Source organism: Drosophila guanche, unplaced genomic scaffold (genome assembly GCF_900245975.1).
Source record: "Drosophila guanche unplaced genomic scaffold, DGUA_6, whole genome shotgun sequence".
NCBI classification, from domain to species: domain Eukaryota; kingdom Metazoa; phylum Arthropoda; class Insecta; order Diptera; family Drosophilidae; genus Drosophila; species Drosophila guanche.
The window spans coordinates 3,931,296-3,951,704 of NW_022995753.1; the positions used below are offsets into that span (position 1 = coordinate 3,931,296).

The window sequence follows — 20,409 nt, forward strand, 5'->3', positions numbered from 1 at the left end:
ATTGTGTCTATAGTGTGTGCGTTTTTCTAGAATCTAGATCTATTTAGAAGATTTTGTTGTGCTTTTACCGAATCCAAATTGAAGAGTGATGAAACCTTCTTGATGAAGCCACCGCCTCCACCGCTACCGCCGCCGCTAGCACTATCCTGGCGCTTCTTTTTGCGTGTCGTCATGGCTGGGATGTGGGGTCAGAGCTTAGCTTTAGCTTAAGTGCTCTCTTAAGCTCTTGCTCTCTCCACACAAACACACACCACACGCTGAACACACACACACACACTGACAAGTGCCGGGCGTGCGGTTTGTGTCTGGGTTGTCTCCTCTTTAAAAGTTCTCTTTGCCGGGAACGTTGCCTCTTTTTATTTTTGTTCAAGTATTTACTATTGTTTCTGCTGTTATTTAACCAATTTTAAAGGCTTTTCATTCACTGTAACTGTAACTGCTGCTGCCGCCACGCACTAGATAAGCAGAAAGATTCACACACATCGAACATTATTTTCGATTCACTAGATATATCCATATATCCATATAGCCCACAGCACTGTTACTGGCGATCTCCCCGACAGACGCTGACCGAGTGTCACATAAAACAATATTCACACACAATAAAAAAAAAACACCAAACGAGAGCCGCAGCGACTCTCTCTCTCTCTCTGTTTCCGTCCGTCCATCCGACGGTGAGCGAGTGGAATGTTAAATACAACAGTGCGGCCGCCTGCCGCTACTGTGTTCTGCTGGCGCGCCGCTTGAGCGTGAGAGAGAGAAAGGGAGAGAGCGAGTGAGAGCGTTGCCTTCTAATCACTCTCCCACACATACGCAGGCACCCATATGCATGTGTGTGCTCGCTTCAAATTATTTATTTATTTGCTTCTACAGTAAATGGCAAATACAATAAAACTGTAAGCAGCGGCACGCTCTCTACCGCTCTCTCTCGCTCTCCTACTTGTGGCTATTTTTTGCGGTTTACGTTGAACACACACACACGAAACACACATCTTGACAATCACATTCCGGTGGATGTGTGTGTGTGTGTGTGTGTGTGTGCTAAAGTTAAAACTTTTGTTGCTCTTGCTGGATAGCACAAATTGCATTTTGTTTGTGTTTCTGTTTTGGTATTTTACTTTGCGTGCACTTTCGCTTCGCTTCTCTTCGCCGCGTCGCGGTTCTTGTTTCTGTTTTTGGCTTAGCCGTCGTTTTCCAGGTCACTCGCGGACATCAGACATGCATGTCTGTGACTCCTATTTGGCACTAGAATTCGTCGCGCAGGTATTTCACACGCACACACAGTCAACCAGCACACACATGCTAATGTTCTAGCCCTAGCTTCTCTGTCTCTCTTTGCTGCGTCTTCGCGTCTTGTTTTGTTGGCATTTTCCTCGGCCAGCCGCCAGCTAGAGTTGGGAGAGCGTTCGATCGATGGCTGGATGAGGGGCTGGTGAGTCAACTAGTGACCATCACTATCACATATCGCAACTATCGCCAGCAGACGGTGTATTGTATTGTATGCTTGGGTATGCGTAACTGGTCTGGTACACTTTTTGCCTCCTGGCAATGCCACCACCACCGCTCACGTATGTGATGGATTTTCTGGCTCGGCAGCCACTCCCGCACTTCCGCGCTAGAACTTACTAAATGGCGACCTGCGACTCTCTCGACTGACTCGAACACACACGAAAATGTTTTACATTTTAATACACGGCCCCTGACAAATGCCCGCACGCAAAAAACAAAATAACAAAAAAACACACCCAACCAAAGAGAGAGACCGAACTAAATTGAGAGTTGTACAGTACTGACAGAGCATCGATTTGCAGCACTGTTCTGCAGCGTTGATCGATGGCGATCATTAGAGTTGCTTATCGATACATCGAAACTCCAGCTGCTGATCCCAATCGATAGGCAAGCCGCGATCTTGGCTCGCTTTTGAAATGAATGGCGGGATATTAGGCCAATATTTAAAAATAACCAAGCAACGGATGTTAAATAAAACGAAATACAAACCGTACAGCATGGAAATAATAAATGCAAATGCAACAATTATTAAAAAAAACGTATATTTTTTTATTTATATTTTACTTGCTCTTTTCTCTTTTTTTGTTTCAAGCAAAAAAAAAAGGTATTAAAATAACAAAAATCATGCAAAAACTTAAGAATAATTTTGTAAATTAAAGGAAAAATTAGCAGATTATAATGTAGCGAAATGTAGGTAGGTGAAAACATCTAAATCCATATATTTATCTGGAACACTTATTAAAGTGATTTGTGGCCAAAAGTAGCTTAGCATTGATTTTTTTGTAGCTTGGTTCACCCGTCCATCCGCTGCCGGAAACGGAAATGAGCCAAGCGTCGGCCCCTCAAACAAGCGCTGGCGTTAGCACCTTCACGTAACGGTTCATTTAAAAAGAGAGTGTAACATAAAGAGAGGTGGACTGGGGCGGGGTAAAGAGCAATAAAGTGGCAATTTATAAAAGAGAGAAGGAGAAAGAGAGGGGCGGCGCCTAATTAAATACAGCAAACGGTTTCTCCCACCTCCCCTCTTGTTTCTGCCTTCACTCGATGGCCTAGCTCTAGGCGGCGCTCTCCCAACCCATTATGTGGACTCAAAAGCGCGCTTGAGCAGTTTATGTCGGTAAGGGAGCTGCTGCTGCTGCGGCTGCTGCTGCAACAAAGCACTGTCGCTGTGGCTGCGTTTCGTGCTGGTGTTGTTGTTGTTGTTGTTGTTGGTGCTGGTGTTGGTAGTGTGTTGGTGTTGATGAACACTGTGCATGTGGATGATGCATTGTGGGTTTTGGTATGTCTGTATCTGTATCTGTGTGTGTTGTGTCCAGGCGTTAGTTGCAGCAATGGCCTTGGGAATGGTTAACATGTTAAAATTGTATCGACTTACGGTCTGGGACCCACTCCTGGCCGATGTCGTGGACTGTGACTGAGGCAGCTGCTGCTGCTGCTGCTGTTGCTGTTGCTGCTGGGAAGATCGGGAGCTGCGCACCTGCTGTTGATTCTCGGCCGGCACATCCTTGGCATTCTCCGTGTCCGATTCGATGCGCATGCGCTGGTTCTGTGTGATAGATGGAAAAACGTATAGTTCGGTTAGTTCGTTGTGTCAAACAATAACTGCTTCATCATGCCACGTTTGACACCCCTTGAGCAACCCACTCCTCATCCTACTGGCACTTACATTGGCGCAGCAGCAGGCATACCGCGACCCGCCACCACACCCAGATTCCTTTTTCTCCTCTTTCTTTTCCAGCGCACGCGATTGATGTTGCTGCTGCAACATTGGTTGTTGTTGTTGCTGTTGTTGATGTTGCTGCTGTTGCTGCTGTTGCGGTGCCATGAGCTGCTGCCTACGACGTCGGCGCATGCGCACCGGCGACCGGGAGCCCATATAATTAGAGAAACGGCGTCGCGAGTGCCGCACAATCGACACCCAGTCAATCATTTTGATTTCTTTTCTTTATAGCACTAGTAGTCGTATTCTCAACAAAAATCGGTGGTTAACGTTTCCTTTCCTGTTTTTTTTTTGCGCTTTTTTTGTTTTGTTTTCTTAGTTTTTGTACAAAATTCACTTTGTGCGTTTCATTTTTATTGAAGTTTCTTCAGAGGAACGAGAGAGAGCAAAAATAAACTATGTTGCTCTATTGTTAACTGTAATCGACGAAGAGAAAGAAGCGCTGCTTCAGACAGAGAGAGAGAGAGAGGGAACAGCCATGATCAAAGCTCAGAAGCTTTTTGGGTTGCGAACGGAAGAGAGCGAGAGGAAACTTCTGTTCTTAGTGGCAGGGGGAGAGAAACGGTACGGAAGTTCAGCTGACTTAAGTGTGAGTGAAAGGAAGCAATGGGTAAGTTTTGTGAGGTTGCGAGCAACGCAGTTAAAGCTCCTCGCTAGCGTTCCCCGGCAGGGAGAGCTTAAGCGTTTGCCTACTAGAAAATAAAAACTATGTAAACATCAAGCCAGCTAAAGTTCAGCTTGTTCCCTTGGGAGCCCTTGGGTGCTAGTGGGAGGGGGAGCTTCTCGCAGCGATAGCAACAAGTTCCCCAGCAGCCTGGAATGTTCTGCTGGAATGTCTCCAAGCGAATTGGTTGGTCGCCCGCAAACGCCCTGACATCTGTATCTGTATATATGTATGAATAAATACATATGTAAATATGTACACACATATATTCACATGTGTGTATACATATTTGTGTCCTCGTGTTTGTATTTGGCGCTTTCCCGCTGCCCTCTCACGCAGGGAACACGCACATCAAATGCAAATCTGTTTGCCATTTACATACATTTTTGCTACTCAGTGTACACTGTTCACCCAAGTAATTGCTTGCTCTTTTTCTCTGTCTCACACCCACACACTCACGCACGCACATTGTACACATACATATGTACATAGCATTTTCCCCCAAGGCCCTGGCCATTGCTACAGAGAGATCCCCCGCAGGCCCCAACCACATGTGAGAGCTTTTTTTTGTTTTTTGTGTGTTTGTTTACAGTCGAATGAAACATCTGTGCGCCAGAGTGCAAAATATAAATTGTTGTTTCTTGTGTTTTTTGTTTTCGCTTTTATTGTTGTCTTGGCATAGATCAAATGTTGCAGACTTTCTTCCACATGTACTACAGTCGCTGCCACACTGATGCAGACACCCTAACGCCCTTCTACCCTCAACCAAATATATTTTCCCAACATCATGTGGTGTGGGGGGTGGCTCCCCTTTAACTTTCTAATTAAAAGCGCAGCTGAAATTTTGCCACAAACTGATATATTTTCAATGGATTTTGGGCCAACTTTGATACGAAATTAAAATTGGTTCTGCTAAAAAATGTAACATCTGGCAATTAAGATAGAAAACATGTGGGAAACAGGCAAATATCCAAACAAACAAAACAAAAAAGGATAAACGTGTCGAAAGTACAAGAACGCCGTGTACTAAATGTTGGGCTTTCCTTTCCATGACTCGTAGCATTGAGACACGAAACGGACTATGTAGATGCGGTGTCTCTGGTGCAAACCAAAATCATTTTCTATTTCTAGATCTCGCTAGAATTTTGCATAGTAAAGATGTTCCCCTAACTGAAAGGCACCCTCTTTCCGTTCTTTAAGCATACACAGACAACATGTGGCCACCTGCCTGTATGCAAAATGGTCAAGCAGATGGCTTGGTTTGGGAGTGTCCAAGCGATATTTGGCATGAAAGATTCAAATGAAATTGTGCGCCGAAAGACAGCAAAAGAACGGAAAAGAAAGGTAAAGGTAACAAAGGGGAAGGCGTTCAACGGAAGGAAAGTCTGAAGGAATGAAAGAAAGACAACAAAAAATTGGGGAAAAAAGCGTGCCAAAGCTGCCAAAATAAATAGATTTACTTATATATTGTTTTTTTCTTGTTGCTTTAACGATGTTTTCCAATGCCAGGCGTCGGGTCGGGGTCCGTCAGACATGAATGAAAAACGTGGAACAAAATTTAAAGATTGAGTGTGCTGTGGAATGGGGTGGAGGGTGGGAGAGTTAATGAAAACAAGCAAAAGCAAAACTCACAACGGAAAACATACAAAAAGTTTGCCCTGAGGCAGGGTCGGACACTGGCACTGCCGTATACACACGTAATATTTGGAAACCTGCCTGAAACAATGCCCCATTCCCCACCCGCACCACCAGCCATTCATTCTTCCACCTTCCCTCATCTACAGAGCACACTATCTTCCTGCTGCTGTTGTTGTTCTTTTTGGTTTTGCTTTCTTGTAGACAAAATGTCTTACAAATTATGTAAAATGTTTGCTTTTTGGCGCCAAAAAAATAGGAGTGATGGTTGGAGGAATGAACGGACATGAGTGATGGTCACGCATATGCCGGTGGCAGCGCTCCACACCCTCACTAGAGGGAGAGAGAGAGAGAGAGAGTTGGAGTGTTGGAAGAGTAGAAACAGGTCGTCGAGCGGTGGCAGGAAGGAAGAAATGTGTCTCCAGGAGACACGCGATATTTGATTGGCAATAATAGTGACCACAACACAAGGGTTAAACCGCCTTAGATGCGTTTACCGTTACACACACACGCTCACCCACAAATACACACTTCTAACAACAAACCAAAAAAAAAACAGTAGGAGCAGCAGAAGTTTTTAAGCAGTCGAAGCATTGAAGCAATCCAAGCAGTGAAGAGTCGTTGTCGAACCAAAGGTAAAACGAAGAGACGTCAGGCACAGCACAGACCAGGACAGACGCAGAGACAGACAGACAGAACAGACGAGACGACGACGACGACAACGACGACAAAGCGCGCGCCGCTATGCAAAGTTTAATGCGACTCGACACGTCGACAGCACGACTGTTACTACCGCCTGCCTGCCTTCCATAAGTATCGCAACGTCTCGCCTCGCCATGCCTCGTCTCGCATTCGCCCTCGCCATTGCCATCGGAATCGAATCGCACATCATGGCACCCCGCATGCCAGACGGACGACACTCACCCAACGCCACCCACCACCCCACGAAATAACCAAAAGCCCCAACCAACCGTTCGGTCGGCGTCGCCAGGCGAAACAAAAGACTCAGCAACAACAACAAAATAGCAGGGGGAAAAAAAACAACAAAGCAGAGGGAAGAAAAGTCGACAGCAGAACCTGGGGTAATCGTTCATTGGTTGGGGCCTGCCAGCAGATCACCACCCACGCGGCACTGATAACAGCATCCTTATGGATGCCCACTGTGACGCGCTGCTCAGTTCCACGCAACCACCCACCGCCACGGAACATTAAATGCGTCCCACTGTGCACCTAATGTGGGTGCAGCGACAGCTGTACGTGAACCGTTTAACCGGTAGCCGGCCCCCGCGTTTACCGTTTACCGTTTACCGATTTCTAACATTTCGCCGTTTCATCGTTGGTCGTTTTGTCGTTTATCGTGCAGTACGCATGTCCCGGGCGGCATCGTCAAAAAAACGAAACGGGACGCGGTGGAAAGCAAACAAGGCAACAGCGAAGTTTGATGAGCGTGGGACCAGGAGCCAGGACAAAGAGAGAGAGAGAGAGAGAAAGACAGGAAGTGTGAGAGAGAGCAAAAGGTTGTAAATCTGAACCTTTGTGTCTGCTTTTTAATGTGTATGTAAATATGTATAAAGCATAAGCCATACAGAATACACACAGTGGCAACGACCTGCAGGATACCCCTTAAAAGATGATCTGCAGTCATAGAAGGGTTGATCTCTTTTCTAGAGTGTAACAAAGATCACACGGACATCACGAGGAGCCAGTTAGAGTTATTTCATAAGGAAATAAGGAAAGTATGCTTCTAGTCCTGCACATTACACAATGCCAGATATAATAATACTTGATAATCTCACTTGTAAAGTAGCCAGAGAGCCACTTCCGATAAACAACATATAAAATATTTCCGTCGTTAAAAATGCGTTTACCCATTCCAACTTCAATACCATTCCCATTCTAATGGTTGGAATGAGTGACAGCAGCTTGAGGGCTTTGCTGCCTGCTAAGCAGTGCATTTGCCCAAGCAGTTTTGCGCTGCCCGTCCGAGGCCTGGGTATCACAGAGACAGGAACGCAGACTGCTTTGAGTTTGAGATTGACGCTGCCTAAGCTGGAGCTCATCACCATCATCGTGTGGCACCCATTGGCACGTGCAGAGTATAGCCATGGGAAAGGAAAGGAAATGGGCATGGGCATTGGGCCGGGATAACCGTTGTCATAGCCACTTGAAGCCCTATCCATGGACAACCTCGAGTGCGGACATTCAACTGGATGGATGGATGGATGGATCTACTCGTGTATTCGCACGCGCCTTCGCCCTTCAGCCGTCAGCCCTCTCGTCCCACTTAGGGCCGCCCACCCCGAGACATGTTCAAGAGATTTCAATTAGCTCGGGGGGAGCGGGTGTACAATTGGGTTTGTTCTCGAAGATTATATGAGCGAGGGGAGGGCATAGTTAGTCCTAAGAGTAACAGATCGAGCAAGTACGAGTGTACCTACACCCCACCCATTAACCCATTTAATTGAGCTGCAAACTGCACGGATAACTTTTGAAACTAGTTGGAAAATTCTTGGAAACAATTAACGGAGGGATGCTGCTGCATGACGCGTCAACCGTGTAACCGCACTGCTCTCAGAAAAGTATAATTAAATTGCGATTCGCTCGAAAGTTATGGCAGAACTAAATATCGACATAATGTTTAATATACAACTATAATTAAAAGCCACTGGGTGCAGCTTTAAATGGTAAAGTCTTTAAACACGGCACTGTAAAGGTAAATTAGCAGTTCAACTTTTGCCGATGAAGCACCAAGGAGGCATTTGTGGACGTTCTTTGCCAGTGTACATAATAAAAGCCGAATATGAATTAAATCAATCGATCCATCTATGTACCATATAAATATGTAATCTTTAATGCGGTTTCAATGACAAAAAGCATAAGCAACGCTTAGATATCTTACGTAGAGTTATTCCCTGATAAATGATGTATAAATGAACGTATAATATGCATGATAATGATAATGATATGTGTGTAATGATTGTGTATGTATCTTACCAAAATCTCTTCCAATTCATTTTTAAATGTTCTGCTGAGGGCCTCGGCATGCGCTTGGGCATTTGTATTGATATTATTCACAATTTGATTTTGATTGAGTGCTGATTGATTTGTCTGATTGGATGATGCATCGTTGGTAAACTCATAGACGCAATTGCGATTTAAATTGGTTGTTGTTGTCTTTATAAACTGTGTGAATAGTTTTCAGGATAGTAATAGCAGTAGTAGTAGTAGTAGTAGTAGTAAGCATGGTGTGGAAGAAGAGAAGAATATATAGAAAACAGTATAGAGTAGAGCAGAGAGCTGATATGACAGATAGGCAGATATGTAGATATGTTTAGATATGGCATACAAGAACGAGTATTAAAGCAATGATGATACGAATGATGCACAAACCATGAAATCAATTCATACAATTTTGACTACAACAGAAAGCTGTTATGTTTACTCTTGTCCTTCCTTCATTAATAGATCTTTCAACCCAAAACAAACGAAAAACACACACCATAATAGGGATATAATAGGATATCATAGATATACATATACTTTCTATATGGGCTTGGAGTTGCATTGTCGTTCACTTACATCGGCTATTTTAACGGCCTGTCCATCCTTCTCCCATTTGGTTGCTATCTGCAAGGTCTCTGCTGTCTTTTGCTGTATGCTCTTTGAGTCATCCAATAAGGTCAATTCATAGAATTCTTGTATATCTGCAAATACAGACAACAAATTTACAATTATTTACTTGTTTAAGAGAACTTGCATTAGCATCTTAAGACTAACCTAAAACTTAACAAAGATTCAGCAGAAAATTTAGCATTTGAGGATTGTGTGATGGTTGGGATAGATATTAATACCATTGACAGACGTGTCAGCATTTTCCCCATTTAACAGATTCGTAACTCAATTTACGTCTCTAAAATGTATTCATAGGGCCAGATAGATTAGCGTTCAACGCTTGCAACATTATTCTGCACTCAAACCAGTCGTTTAAAGTGCTAAAACAGTTTTATCTGTTACCCCTGTACTTAATGTTGTTCTTAAAATAGTCCTACCCTTGTTTAATTTATTCTTACATTAACTTAGTTATCATTTATCATGGTTAACAGTTGTGTAGATACATAAGCGCTTATCTTAATGTTTGACTTTTTCAAGCGCAGTTAACATGTCTTAGATATATAGATCGGATATCATTACGAAGATGTTTTCATTTGATTCATTTCTACGCAGAAAACCATGTGAGGAATGACAGAAAAAGTAGAGCTAGGATGTGCCTCTATTTATCATGCCTCATCGTGTAAATGGATTACAAATAAATAAATCTTAATATGCCAATTGAAGTATTCTAAAGCTTAAATCCTGCCGACCGCATTGAAAGGTAAAGGGTACTGAGGGGCGGAGCTACACCACTAGGTGGCATGCGATAGAGAAGCCAGATCTCCGCACAGCAGAAGGCAATCCTCAGCCTCTGGTTGCGCTGGCTCATTTAAAGGGAAAAATCTTTGAATAGGGTTTCTATTCCATTGAGAAGTTAATCCTTAATCCTATACAAACGAATTGTAGCCATAGAAAAGTCGACTTTGAAAGGAGCTCCCTCTTGCAGCTAAACATCTAGCTGAATGTCGTCGCTAGGAGGCTACCGAGGGAGCACTGAGGACTGAGGTGACCACAGATTGGGCATTTTACATATTTATCGAATGTCCATGACGTGTGCCCTGCTCATTAGCGTCTCGTCATTGTAGTTCTCCTTTACGATAGCGTCACCCGCTCGATGCGTTCGATGATCTTTCCGCAGATTCATTTCCTCTTGGTGGAGCTTCCAGTTTTTTCCCAGTTTCTGTAAGCAAAAGACAATTCTTGAATTTTCTGCTTGAATAAGATTAATATTAATTGAGTTACTTACCCTACAAGTGTGAGGCATCCAATCCGCCATATTTTGACACTCGAAAGAGGCAAACTACCTTCCGTAGTCATCCAGAGAGACGAAGAGACAGAGAGAATATCCCCATTATCCCTCATTTAAACCATGCAATCCGACAGCAACCCACGGCAGACTGTGGGACCACAGACAACAGACAACTGGATTACAGATTCTCTTGATTCTTGATTCTTGAGTAAACAATAAATGGCTGGATGAGTGGCCAAAGTGGCAACGTGGTTAATAAAGTTGAAAGCATTGAATACGGATAACGTTCGACGTGGAATGCATCCGAATGAATAAATAAGCAGCAACGATTACGAGGGCAGCCATCCCAAGCGACTTGCAGCCACCTCGGGATGCGAAGGAGACTGCAACACCAGCCACTTGAAACTTTACTTAACTGAGGCACTGAGATCTACTGAGAGAGTGTTAAATAAAACTAACAAAGTTTTCAATTTTTTAAACACAAAAAAAAAACATTTTAGGATAGAAATATGCTTGGAAAGTTTTGCCAAAATAACTCTGAAAAATGTACAGAAATTAGCCATGAATTTTGGGGTTTTTAATTAATAATACAAAAAATGTAATACGAAAACAGAAACTGAGTAGCAGCTAGTACAGTGCTGCAGCACGTGTCCCTCGATTCTGCACAACAGGAATCAGATTTCAACTTCATTCTAGGCAAAGCAAAAGGTCTTAAACAAAGAATAAACCCATTTGGGTGCTGTGTCTTAAAAATAAGTTTTGAGATTAGAAACTCTCGTTTGGTAGGTTTTTTTCCAATTTAATTTTATTAGGGAATACGTTTTTCCAGTCTTAAGCAAGTGTCATAGTCTCACGCGCTCATCTCTAGATAGCGTTGCTTATTGAAAAAGCTCTAGCGCGCTCTCTCTCTCTCTGTCTCTCTGTCTGTCTCTCTCTTGTCTCTGTCTCCCCCGCTGGGTATTGCTGGATGGCTGGATGGAAAGTGCGCTGGTGCGGTAGCAAAGTAGCAAACAGCGGAAATCAGGAAACTGTCAGAATGCATCTCAAATGCACACATTTCAATGCGCACTGACGCCGGGCACTGACAGGCGGGCCCGACCCGGCCCGATCTCCCACACAGACAGGGGGCCATTGGCGATATGTTTCGCTTCCACAAAACAGTCGAGTGGCCTAAATGGGGGAACGAATTGAATCGAATCGAATCGAATCTAATATGGCTGAACCGAACGGAACTGAGGAGAACAGAATATAATCGAAGCGAGGCTGAACTTTTCAGAAACTGTACAAACAGGGAGAAACGAAATCCATGGCGCCCATTTAATTTCCTGTTCACGACAGCGCGCCACTTGCCTGGCAAAACTAACTGGGAAGAGGGAAAGGAAAAAGGAAAAAGGGAATGGGTACGGGGCAAGGGAATCATTGAAGAGCATTGAATTCCAAACGTTCGTATAGCGTAATATATGAAATGCTGCTGCTCTCATTGAAATGTTCATCATGGCTGCATAGGAATAGGGACAGAGGATATCTCCTACTGGGACAAGGATATGTTTATCGTAATGGTGTCTGTAGGGGTGTAGGTTTTTCCGCAGAGCAGGAAATGTTTGCATTTATTTGGGCACTTGCAATTGGGAAATGGAACTGTAACTGAAACTCTTAAAGGAGAGAGCTGAGCCAGAGGAAGAGTCAAGAAAAGGATTTAGAAGATATTTCAACAACCGCTGGGGACCTGGACCATTGTGCCGAGTGAGCGAGTGTGTCTGACAATCGTTATGCAATCGATTGAGAGCCACTTGAACCCAAAATGAGTTATCGAATGCTTTTACTTAGGAATGTTTCCTATGGATTCTTCCTGCTCTAATCGGTTCTAGTCTGCTTATGTTCTGATGTGTGCTGGCTGCCTGGATAGTGCTTTGTGCTGCCAACATTTCTGCTTTTCTCATTCGAATGCCAATGTCATAGCCCCCGGCAGGCAGAAAGGGGTGGGCTCAGGGAGGTTCTGTTTCTGCTTGTGCTTCTGCTTTTGGTTCTGGCCAACAACAGATGATGAAACTCAATTCACCTTCCCTTCGTATTGTTCGCTCTGTGGCCCTCCTTTGACGAGGCTCATGAAAATCGATACCCAGGCCCCAGATGTGTATGTGTGTGTGTGTGTGTGTGTGTGTTGGAGAGCCCAGGTCTCAGTCAGAGATAAACCGAATTCTAGGCCAATTAAATTCGGATTTTGGCATGCACATGCTAACAGCTCACACACACCCGATAGCCGCCACAACCCACACCCCCCCCCCCCCCCCCCCCCCCCCCCCCCCTCATTCATCATTATGTGCTCCCCGTAGCCTCTGACTCGGGCTTCTACTTTTGGCTACCACTTCCATTCGCGTTCTCTCTCTCTCTTGAGTGTCAATTGGTGGCATGAACTTTAAGCATCTCCACTTATGTACAAAGGTGTCTCGCTCTCTCTCTCTGTGTGTGTGCTTAGGTGTATCCGTAACCAAAAAACTAGTCAAATTCCTTGACTAGCTTCAACTTTACCTTTTGGCTCATTTTGAAGTTGAAAATTGACAAACTTCATGACGATTTGGGGCCGCCTCTCCTACGTTTGTTCTCTTGAAACTTCTCTTGCACTCAATTTGATCAATTTAAGTTTATAACTTTAGAATTTAGAAGTTCTAGACTCAAAGGTACATTAATTTCTCTGCCACAAGAAGCTCTAGTGCCTCTCAATCAGCTTACTAAAAAAGAGGAAAGTAAAAACCACTTGCCACTTGCCCCTGCATTTCCCCCACTCATCATGTACTTGATGTCTGTCATACAAGTGGGAAAATTGTTGAAATATGCACTAGGAATTTCCAACTCTCTAATCATTTCATTTCTCTGATATATGCCACAATAAAAACAGGATATTTTCTTCATGGAAACTACAACTTAAATCGAACCTCAAACAGTATTTTTGCAGTTTCAAATCCAAAGTGTCAATTTTAGCACCCGATAAGCCTCTACAATCTCTAAGCCGCTTCTAACATGGCTCAATGGCAAATAGGAAGGAAGAGAGAGAAACAGCTTTTACTTGCACACAGGCACCAGGTGGGGGCTTTATTCAAGCCCCAGGTTGATATCACATGCAGTTGATGACCAGCCCAGGCCATGTCATGTGATTGGAAATTCTTCAACCAAGTGGACGGGGTAGATGCTGAGGGCTGAGGCCTGTGGCTGTGTGGCTAATGCCAAGTTAATTATTTCCAGAGTGCATTCACACTCACACGCATGCAAAGAAAAAGCTCTCAAACTCTTCTCCTACCCACTTATTGTTTCACTTTATCTGCATTCTCCACTGTCACCACCTCATCTGTGGCACGACTCTTTCTGAGTGTGTGTGTGTGTGGGAACGACAAGGGAACACAGAGAAACTGTAGCAATGTTTATGCGATAACATTAGTTCAGGATATGTATGCACCCTGAAATAAGGAAAATCTTCATTGGACAACGAAAACTCTACCTTGCCTTAAAGCACAAAACTTTTAACATATTAATAAATATTAACCTAACGTGATTTCCATTTTTTTTCTGGAAACCATTTACATTTTTGCAAACATTTAAACCCCTAATTATGAACAATTTATATTCCCGTATGAACGGAAGGGTATTTAGAAAACTTTGACACACAGCAGTAACTGTAACGGAGAGGACGGACAGAGAGAGAGAGAGAGAGAGAGAGAGAGTAGGTACCAGACCAGACCACCAACAAAGTGTGCCGAAGAAGAACAAGCAACAACAAAGTGAGAAATAGAAGAAGAAAACTTGGAAGTGGAAGCAGAATCAGAAGAAGAAGACTCAGTAACAAAGTAAGAAGCAAGAATCAGTACCACGAGGAGAAGAAGGTGGAGGAGGAGGAGGAGGAGGCAGGCATCGACTCGAAATGTTAGATATGGGCTACAGAACGGATTATGCAACTGCTGCCTGACAGGGCACGCGGCATCGGTGGCGGCGCACAGTGGTTACCCCATGAGAATGATGACGATGATGGTGAGGATGATGATGCCACACAGTGGCAAGTATATAGGGAGTGGAGGCCATGGTTTAGGCACAGGCACAGGCACAGGCATATACGGAGAGAGCGAACCAACTTTTGCATATTATACAACAGGCAGACAAAAAAAAATAGAATAAAAAGAAGAGTCCCACAGAGCAGACACAATGGCCGGCCGCCTGCCCCTCAAAATGGATGGATACACCCGGCAACGAATGTCCCTTACAACGAATGGAACACAGGGGGGCCCAGCAGCAGCAGCAGCAGCAGCGGCACGGAACACTCAAGCGACATGCTGCGACCGTGACTGCGCTGCTCTGCTCTCCGCTGCTCTGCTCTGGGAACTCGCTCGCTCTGCCTGGGCCTCAGTGTTTTGACCCAAATCCTATGCAATAATATCGCTCTCCCTCTCTCTGCTGGCTGTTTTTCGTTGTTGTTTTTCGTTCGCTGTCAAGTGGAAATAATTTCAAGCCCAAAAGAATAGAATGGAAATGAAAAGACAACCAAATATCGATTGGTCGATAGGCAGCGACAGAGCCAGTGGCAGACCGGAACAACTACTAACGGGATCTTCTTCCAGTTCGATAAATTCTTTCTTGCGGTCAACAAACAACAACAAAAAACACAAAAAAACTGTTGGATGTGCCTTGCACTTCTGACATGAATTCATCGATAATTCGTTGTTTAATTGATTCCATTTTGTGAATCGATAAATGCTATAATCTACACATAAAAGAGAGTCCTGGTCTTACACTCCTTATTATCGAATCTATCTTAACCAATAGTAGTTGCCAGAGGGCAGGGCATTACTCACCTAACAGCGCTTGAAACAAGCGAGACTTAAATATGCGTATAACGCGTTCGATTGCAATACGCAGCGCTCGATCCTGAGGCTCGGAGAGTCGGGCATGGTAATCCTCGAGCAATTCCAGAGCCCGATGAGCTTCTGCAAAAGATCAAAGAGCAAGGAAATCCATTGAATAAATTGCAATTAAATATAATGTAAATATGTATAATAAATAAATGAATAATGTAGATGGCTATCATGGTAGTGGCTGTCGTTTTTCCCAATATATAGTAAGTTCTATAGTAAGTTCCCATTCTGATTCCCATCTGCTCTTTAAATGTTCCCATTAAACGACATTCCGTACTTTGTATTACCGCAATACGTTCATCCTCCTCCTGGCTTTGGCCCAGCTCCAGTCCGGCCTCGCCAAACACCGTTGACCAGAATCCACGCTGCTCTGCTGGCAGTCCAGGCCCTCCCGGCGGATGTGAGGATCGCTGCTTTGGCTTGGGCTTGGCCTTCTTTGGGGGGGCATGCAGCTGCTGCTGCTGTTGGTGTTGGTGCTGGTGCTGCTGCAACTGCTGTTCGGACTGCGACTTCTCAAGGTTCTCTCGTTCCAGGGTCTCGATCATGGCCCGAAAGCGACTCAGCTCCATGCGCAGGCTCTCGGAGCTATTGCGACTGGAGGAGGAAGGTGAGGCGGACAGCAGCAGACGGGAACGGGCGGCTCCGGCTGAGGGTGTCGCCTCCCACTCGTCACGCGAGGCATCGCTCTCGGATTTCTCAAAGTATCCGGACTCCACATCCGGTGTCCGTTGCTCGCCGGCTGTCGACGACAGCATGTGGCCGTACTCGAGGAGATCCTGGGCCGAGTAAAAGCATTCGATCGACTCTCGTACACTGTCACGCAGCGAGGAAGGACATTTCAGGGGTTCCTGTTCCTGCCCTTGGTCCTGCTCTGGCTGCACAACTCCAGCGGACTCCTCCTCGCTCACAAATGATGTTGTGGTTGAGGCTAGAGCGACGTTGACATCGATTTGTTCTTGAATTTCTATGGCTTCCTCATCAGTTTGCAGCAAGACAACCACTGGGGCTGTGAGCTGTTGCTTCTCCACCTGCAACTGCTCCTCCTTCTGCTTCTGCGCCGGCAGCAGGGACTCTTCCTCCTCCGGCTCTGCCTCATCATCCGCTGGCGAGGAGTCCTCCCCCTCATCATCATCATCATCGTCGTCGTCGTCGTGAAAGGTCTTCTCATCGCTGCTGAGCAAACCCTCGTTGGGATCGCTGCTCTTCTCCCGCTCAGAGCCCGAGTCCGTGTCCGAATTCATTCTCAAAGAAGCCACCACTCTTCAGTTCGAAATACCGCACCGCACTGGACTGTGTCTGACCGAGAGTCTTTTGCTTTATAATATACCAAATAGTAGGTGTCTGTTCTGTCCCAAAGAGTACCCGGAGCAGGCCCCAATAAATCAATAAAGATTGACTAAAATTACGTATGCCTTTTGAGCTGAATTCTGTTTAGTTCTTACACAATTCTTACACAGTTCTTCTGCTCTCTGTTCTATAAATGTACTTAAATAACAGTTTTTTCGTTCCCCCCTTTGGGGGTCATCGGTCATTCCTAACGCTGTGCCTGTGACTGTGCTTGGTGCCTCTGTCATCTGTCGCATTGCCAACAAAAAATTAAACACATTATTTATTATTATAGTCGCGAGTCAAACAATTTTGATTATACACCACGAGACATTATAACAAATCAAAATACACAAGAAGATACTTTTTACTAACATATAGATAGAAATATATGTATATTTGGATCTGTGTATCTGTAGCAGCCAGCACGCGTCAGACGCTGACGTTGACCTTCACTTTGTACACTTGAAAGGAGGCTGGCTGCTTGCTGCTTTCTGAATAGTTTTCTGTCTCTTGAATGGCCATTTATGATGACACAATATTGAGAATATGTATTGAGAAATGTATTCCAAATTAAATATGGTTTTTCTTGTTTACCATCCACTTAAACTCGAACCCAACGGCAATGGACCTACCTAAATGAAGTCATCTCTTGATAAATGTAAGTAAAAACCCTTTACAAGTATTCTATAAAACATAGAGAGCTTCAAAGGGTTCTTAAAACTAATGCATTAATCAACAGTCTTCCCGTTTCCTATTCATTTCTCATTTGTTTACCACTTCCTGATGCTTTTGTTTACTGCAATTCGAATAAGCGTAAACAAACGATGGCAAATATCGGAAATCTGCAACTCAATACCGAAAGGGGAACCAAGCCAAGTGGCTCAAAGCTCACTCAGATTTTGAAACCCAAGCGAATGAATGAGTCTGTTGTTTGTATAAAGAAAGACTCCATTATAGTTTCTGAGAAAACTGCTTTGAAATAATAGTAAAATGCTGAAGTTAAGGGGTTTCTTTTTATCCTGTTGGCTCCTGTTGAGCTGCTGTAAACTGTAAAATAATTAAAACATAAATTTGTTTATGGAAAAGCGCATTTAAATTGCTCAATTATTTAACGAAAATATCATAAAATACAAACTAAATTAAGGCACAGAAAGCCGCACTAGATAAAAGGTGGGAATGATGGAAAGAACAAACTTCATCTCATAAAATAGATTCAATTTAATTTCTATACAAAAAGATAACACAAAGACCCTGTGGTAAGTCCCCAATTGTCACAAGCTAATATTACAGAGAACAACAAAAAGAGTTCCCTAATTGCCCACATACTTTAGCTGTATCTGCATCTGTTTCCACGTGCGTATATCCTTTTTGTTGCAGATGTGAAGCGCATTCCACCCACAGACATTCTACCCAAAACCCCACATAAGCTTCCTATTGGGTGGAAGAGGGATTACTGGTAGGGGTACTGTATTTTCCAGGTAATGCTCTCGTGGAGACCACAAGGTGGAGAGACAGCAAGATGATGAAAACCGCCAGAGAATGAGAGAGCGATAGAGCGATAGAGCTCTCCAGATGATGAGGATGAGGATGAGGATGGGAGATGGTGGGCCATGGAAAGGGAAGGAGAAACAGCTTCGCTTCTCGTATACAGACACAGAAAATGGCAAATATTTCGCTTACCTTGCTTTTTCACTGGCATTCTGTGGCTGTGGTGGCTGTTGCAGTTGCAGTTGCAGTTGCAGTTTCTGCTATGGCTATGGCTATGGCTATGGCAATGGATGGTGGTGGCTTTGGTGGCTATGGCGGCTGTGGCGGTGGTGCAGCAGCAGGAGCTTTGAGTGTAGTCCAATGCTGCCGTAATCTGTATAGCGTATGCCGTAATTTTGAGTATATTTTCCTTTCCTCAGTTGTATTCGTATTCGTATTCGCCGTATGTGGATTAATGTGGAGTAAGTGGAGTAAGTGGGTACTTATCAAGATATAGATATTAATATGGCTTATCCTTCGCTTTTACGATTATTGGATTAATTTCGTGTTGCACGCACCGCAGCACCACTCATTCATTCCATGAATGAAATTCGGTGTCGTGTTTTGTGTCTCGTTTTATGTACAAAATATACCGTGTCGTTTTTAGTTATATTTGTTTTGTTTTTGGCTTTCAATCGAAGTTTGGTTTTGGAGATTTTATTCAGTACTTTGTTGTGTTTTGTACTTGGTTTTTTGGTTTTTCACTTTGTGTGTGCGTTCTCGGTTTCTTTTCGGGAATCTCTCTCACAATTCATAATATGTATTTTATGTATGATGTATAAGCTCTCTCACTCTCTGTCACTCAGAGATCTCTTCGGGCCATTACACTGTGCAACAACACACAAAACAACAACAAAAAATCCTCACTTCGGTCTCTGAAGGCAGGCACTCAACTCTCATGCATTTGATCGCTTTACTATTCGATTTTCTTCTTTGATTTTGCATGGAGGATTTCACTTGATTCCGTCACCATCTAAAAGGCAAAGGCATAATATTTGTTTGAATTAAATATTTTATATAAAGGTATTTAAAACAAAATTAAAACTATTGGCTTTACTGGGAGTCTATCAGACTTCCTTATTCATGGAAAACAACACCCAAAATGGTCTTTGGTTATCACAATTATTTTTTACTGAGAATCTGTGGACAATTCTCGGGAATTCAGTCGGCACCAGTCAATGGTTATTTAGAGTTACGCGAAGATGACTCCTAGAAAGGTTTTCCTAGAAATGATTTTGTTATTGTGCTTGAAATCTAAACAGGTTACTTTTAATTTTGTGATTGTTTTTCAATCGACAAAATTTCAATGAGTTTTCCAGTTGTTTTCTGTGAGGTTTAATGATTACACCGGCGATTGTATAATCATACAAAAAATACACAAAAAAATTGCAGTTTCTGACACACACACACACACACTGGCTGTGGCAGTGGGACACAAACACAAATGCAATTTAATGCGCTTCCGATTGCATTTGTCTCGACGACAACGACGACGACGCTGGTCGCGACAGCGAAAACTGTATTTTGTATTTATTTAGACAGAGGAGAAGCAGAGATTCGGGGTTTGGGGTCGGGGTTGGGATTTGGGCACCGCGGAACACACTCATATTTTTGAGAAAATGTCGCGTCGATGTCGAAATTCTCGGTGGTCCCGAACAAAAAAATGTTGTTGTTTGTCCGCGGCGAGATCGTTTCACTGCGGCTGCTATTGTTGTGCTTTTTGGCTTTTATTTGTATTTGCTTTGCTTTGGTTTTTCTTTAATTTTATTTGCGTTTCGTTTTGCTTGGCTGTTCTTATAGTTTATTATTTTCATTTTGCTCAGATTTTACGTATTTATGTTGGTCAGTTAGTGTGCGTGTGTGTTTTTTGTGTGCTTGTTTTGGCTGCTCTAAATAATATATTTCACTCATTTTCATACAGCAGATGAAAACTCAAAATTGCGCATTCCTTTGGGTGGAAAGTTTAAAATGTCTTGTTCACTTTTTGGCAGAAAGTTCAACATGTCGCAAGCACATTTAATGGCACCTTTACTTGTTACATGCACAGGTGCAATCACACGTCGCAGACACCGCTCCTTCACACACGCTCCGCAAATGTTCAATGCTCAATGCTTAAAGCTCACACCCTCACCCCCTCACCGAAATAAAATGACTGAAGCTCTAGCTGCTGCTGCTGCTTCTGCTGCTGCCTCTGCTGCTTGTTTGCGCTCTCTTTGTCGGTGGTCGT

At 43.7% G+C, this 20,409-nt stretch overlaps 1 protein-coding gene across 25 annotated transcripts in view; it reads right to left on the reverse strand.

Moving 5' to 3' along the window:
• Nucleotides 1-18,776, reverse strand: part of LOC117588388 (disks large 1 tumor suppressor protein) — a 37,288-nt gene extending 18,512 nt beyond the window's left edge. For 9 of the 25 annotated variants that reach the window (XM_034279626.1, XM_034279617.1, XM_034279630.1 and 6 more), the window contains exons 1-5: nucleotides 15,604-16,612; nucleotides 15,267-15,398; nucleotides 9,108-9,232; nucleotides 8,523-8,711; nucleotides 2,885-3,055 (exon numbers count right to left, since the gene is read on the reverse strand). In XM_034279626.1, the coding sequence (XP_034135517.1) occupies nucleotides 2,885-3,055; nucleotides 8,523-8,711; nucleotides 9,108-9,232; nucleotides 15,267-15,398; nucleotides 15,604-16,567 (1,581 nt within the window). In that variant the 5' untranslated portion in view covers nucleotides 16,568-16,612. Of the gene's footprint in view, nucleotides 1-68; nucleotides 456-1,626; nucleotides 1,770-2,884; nucleotides 3,056-3,175; nucleotides 3,455-8,522; nucleotides 8,712-9,107; nucleotides 9,233-15,266; nucleotides 15,399-15,603; nucleotides 16,613-18,335 lie in introns of those variants that run through there. The other 16 variants (XM_034279634.1, XM_034279632.1, XM_034279638.1 and 13 more) reach the window with 7 other exon arrangements.
• Between the last annotated feature and the right edge of the window lie 1,633 nt (nucleotides 18,777-20,409).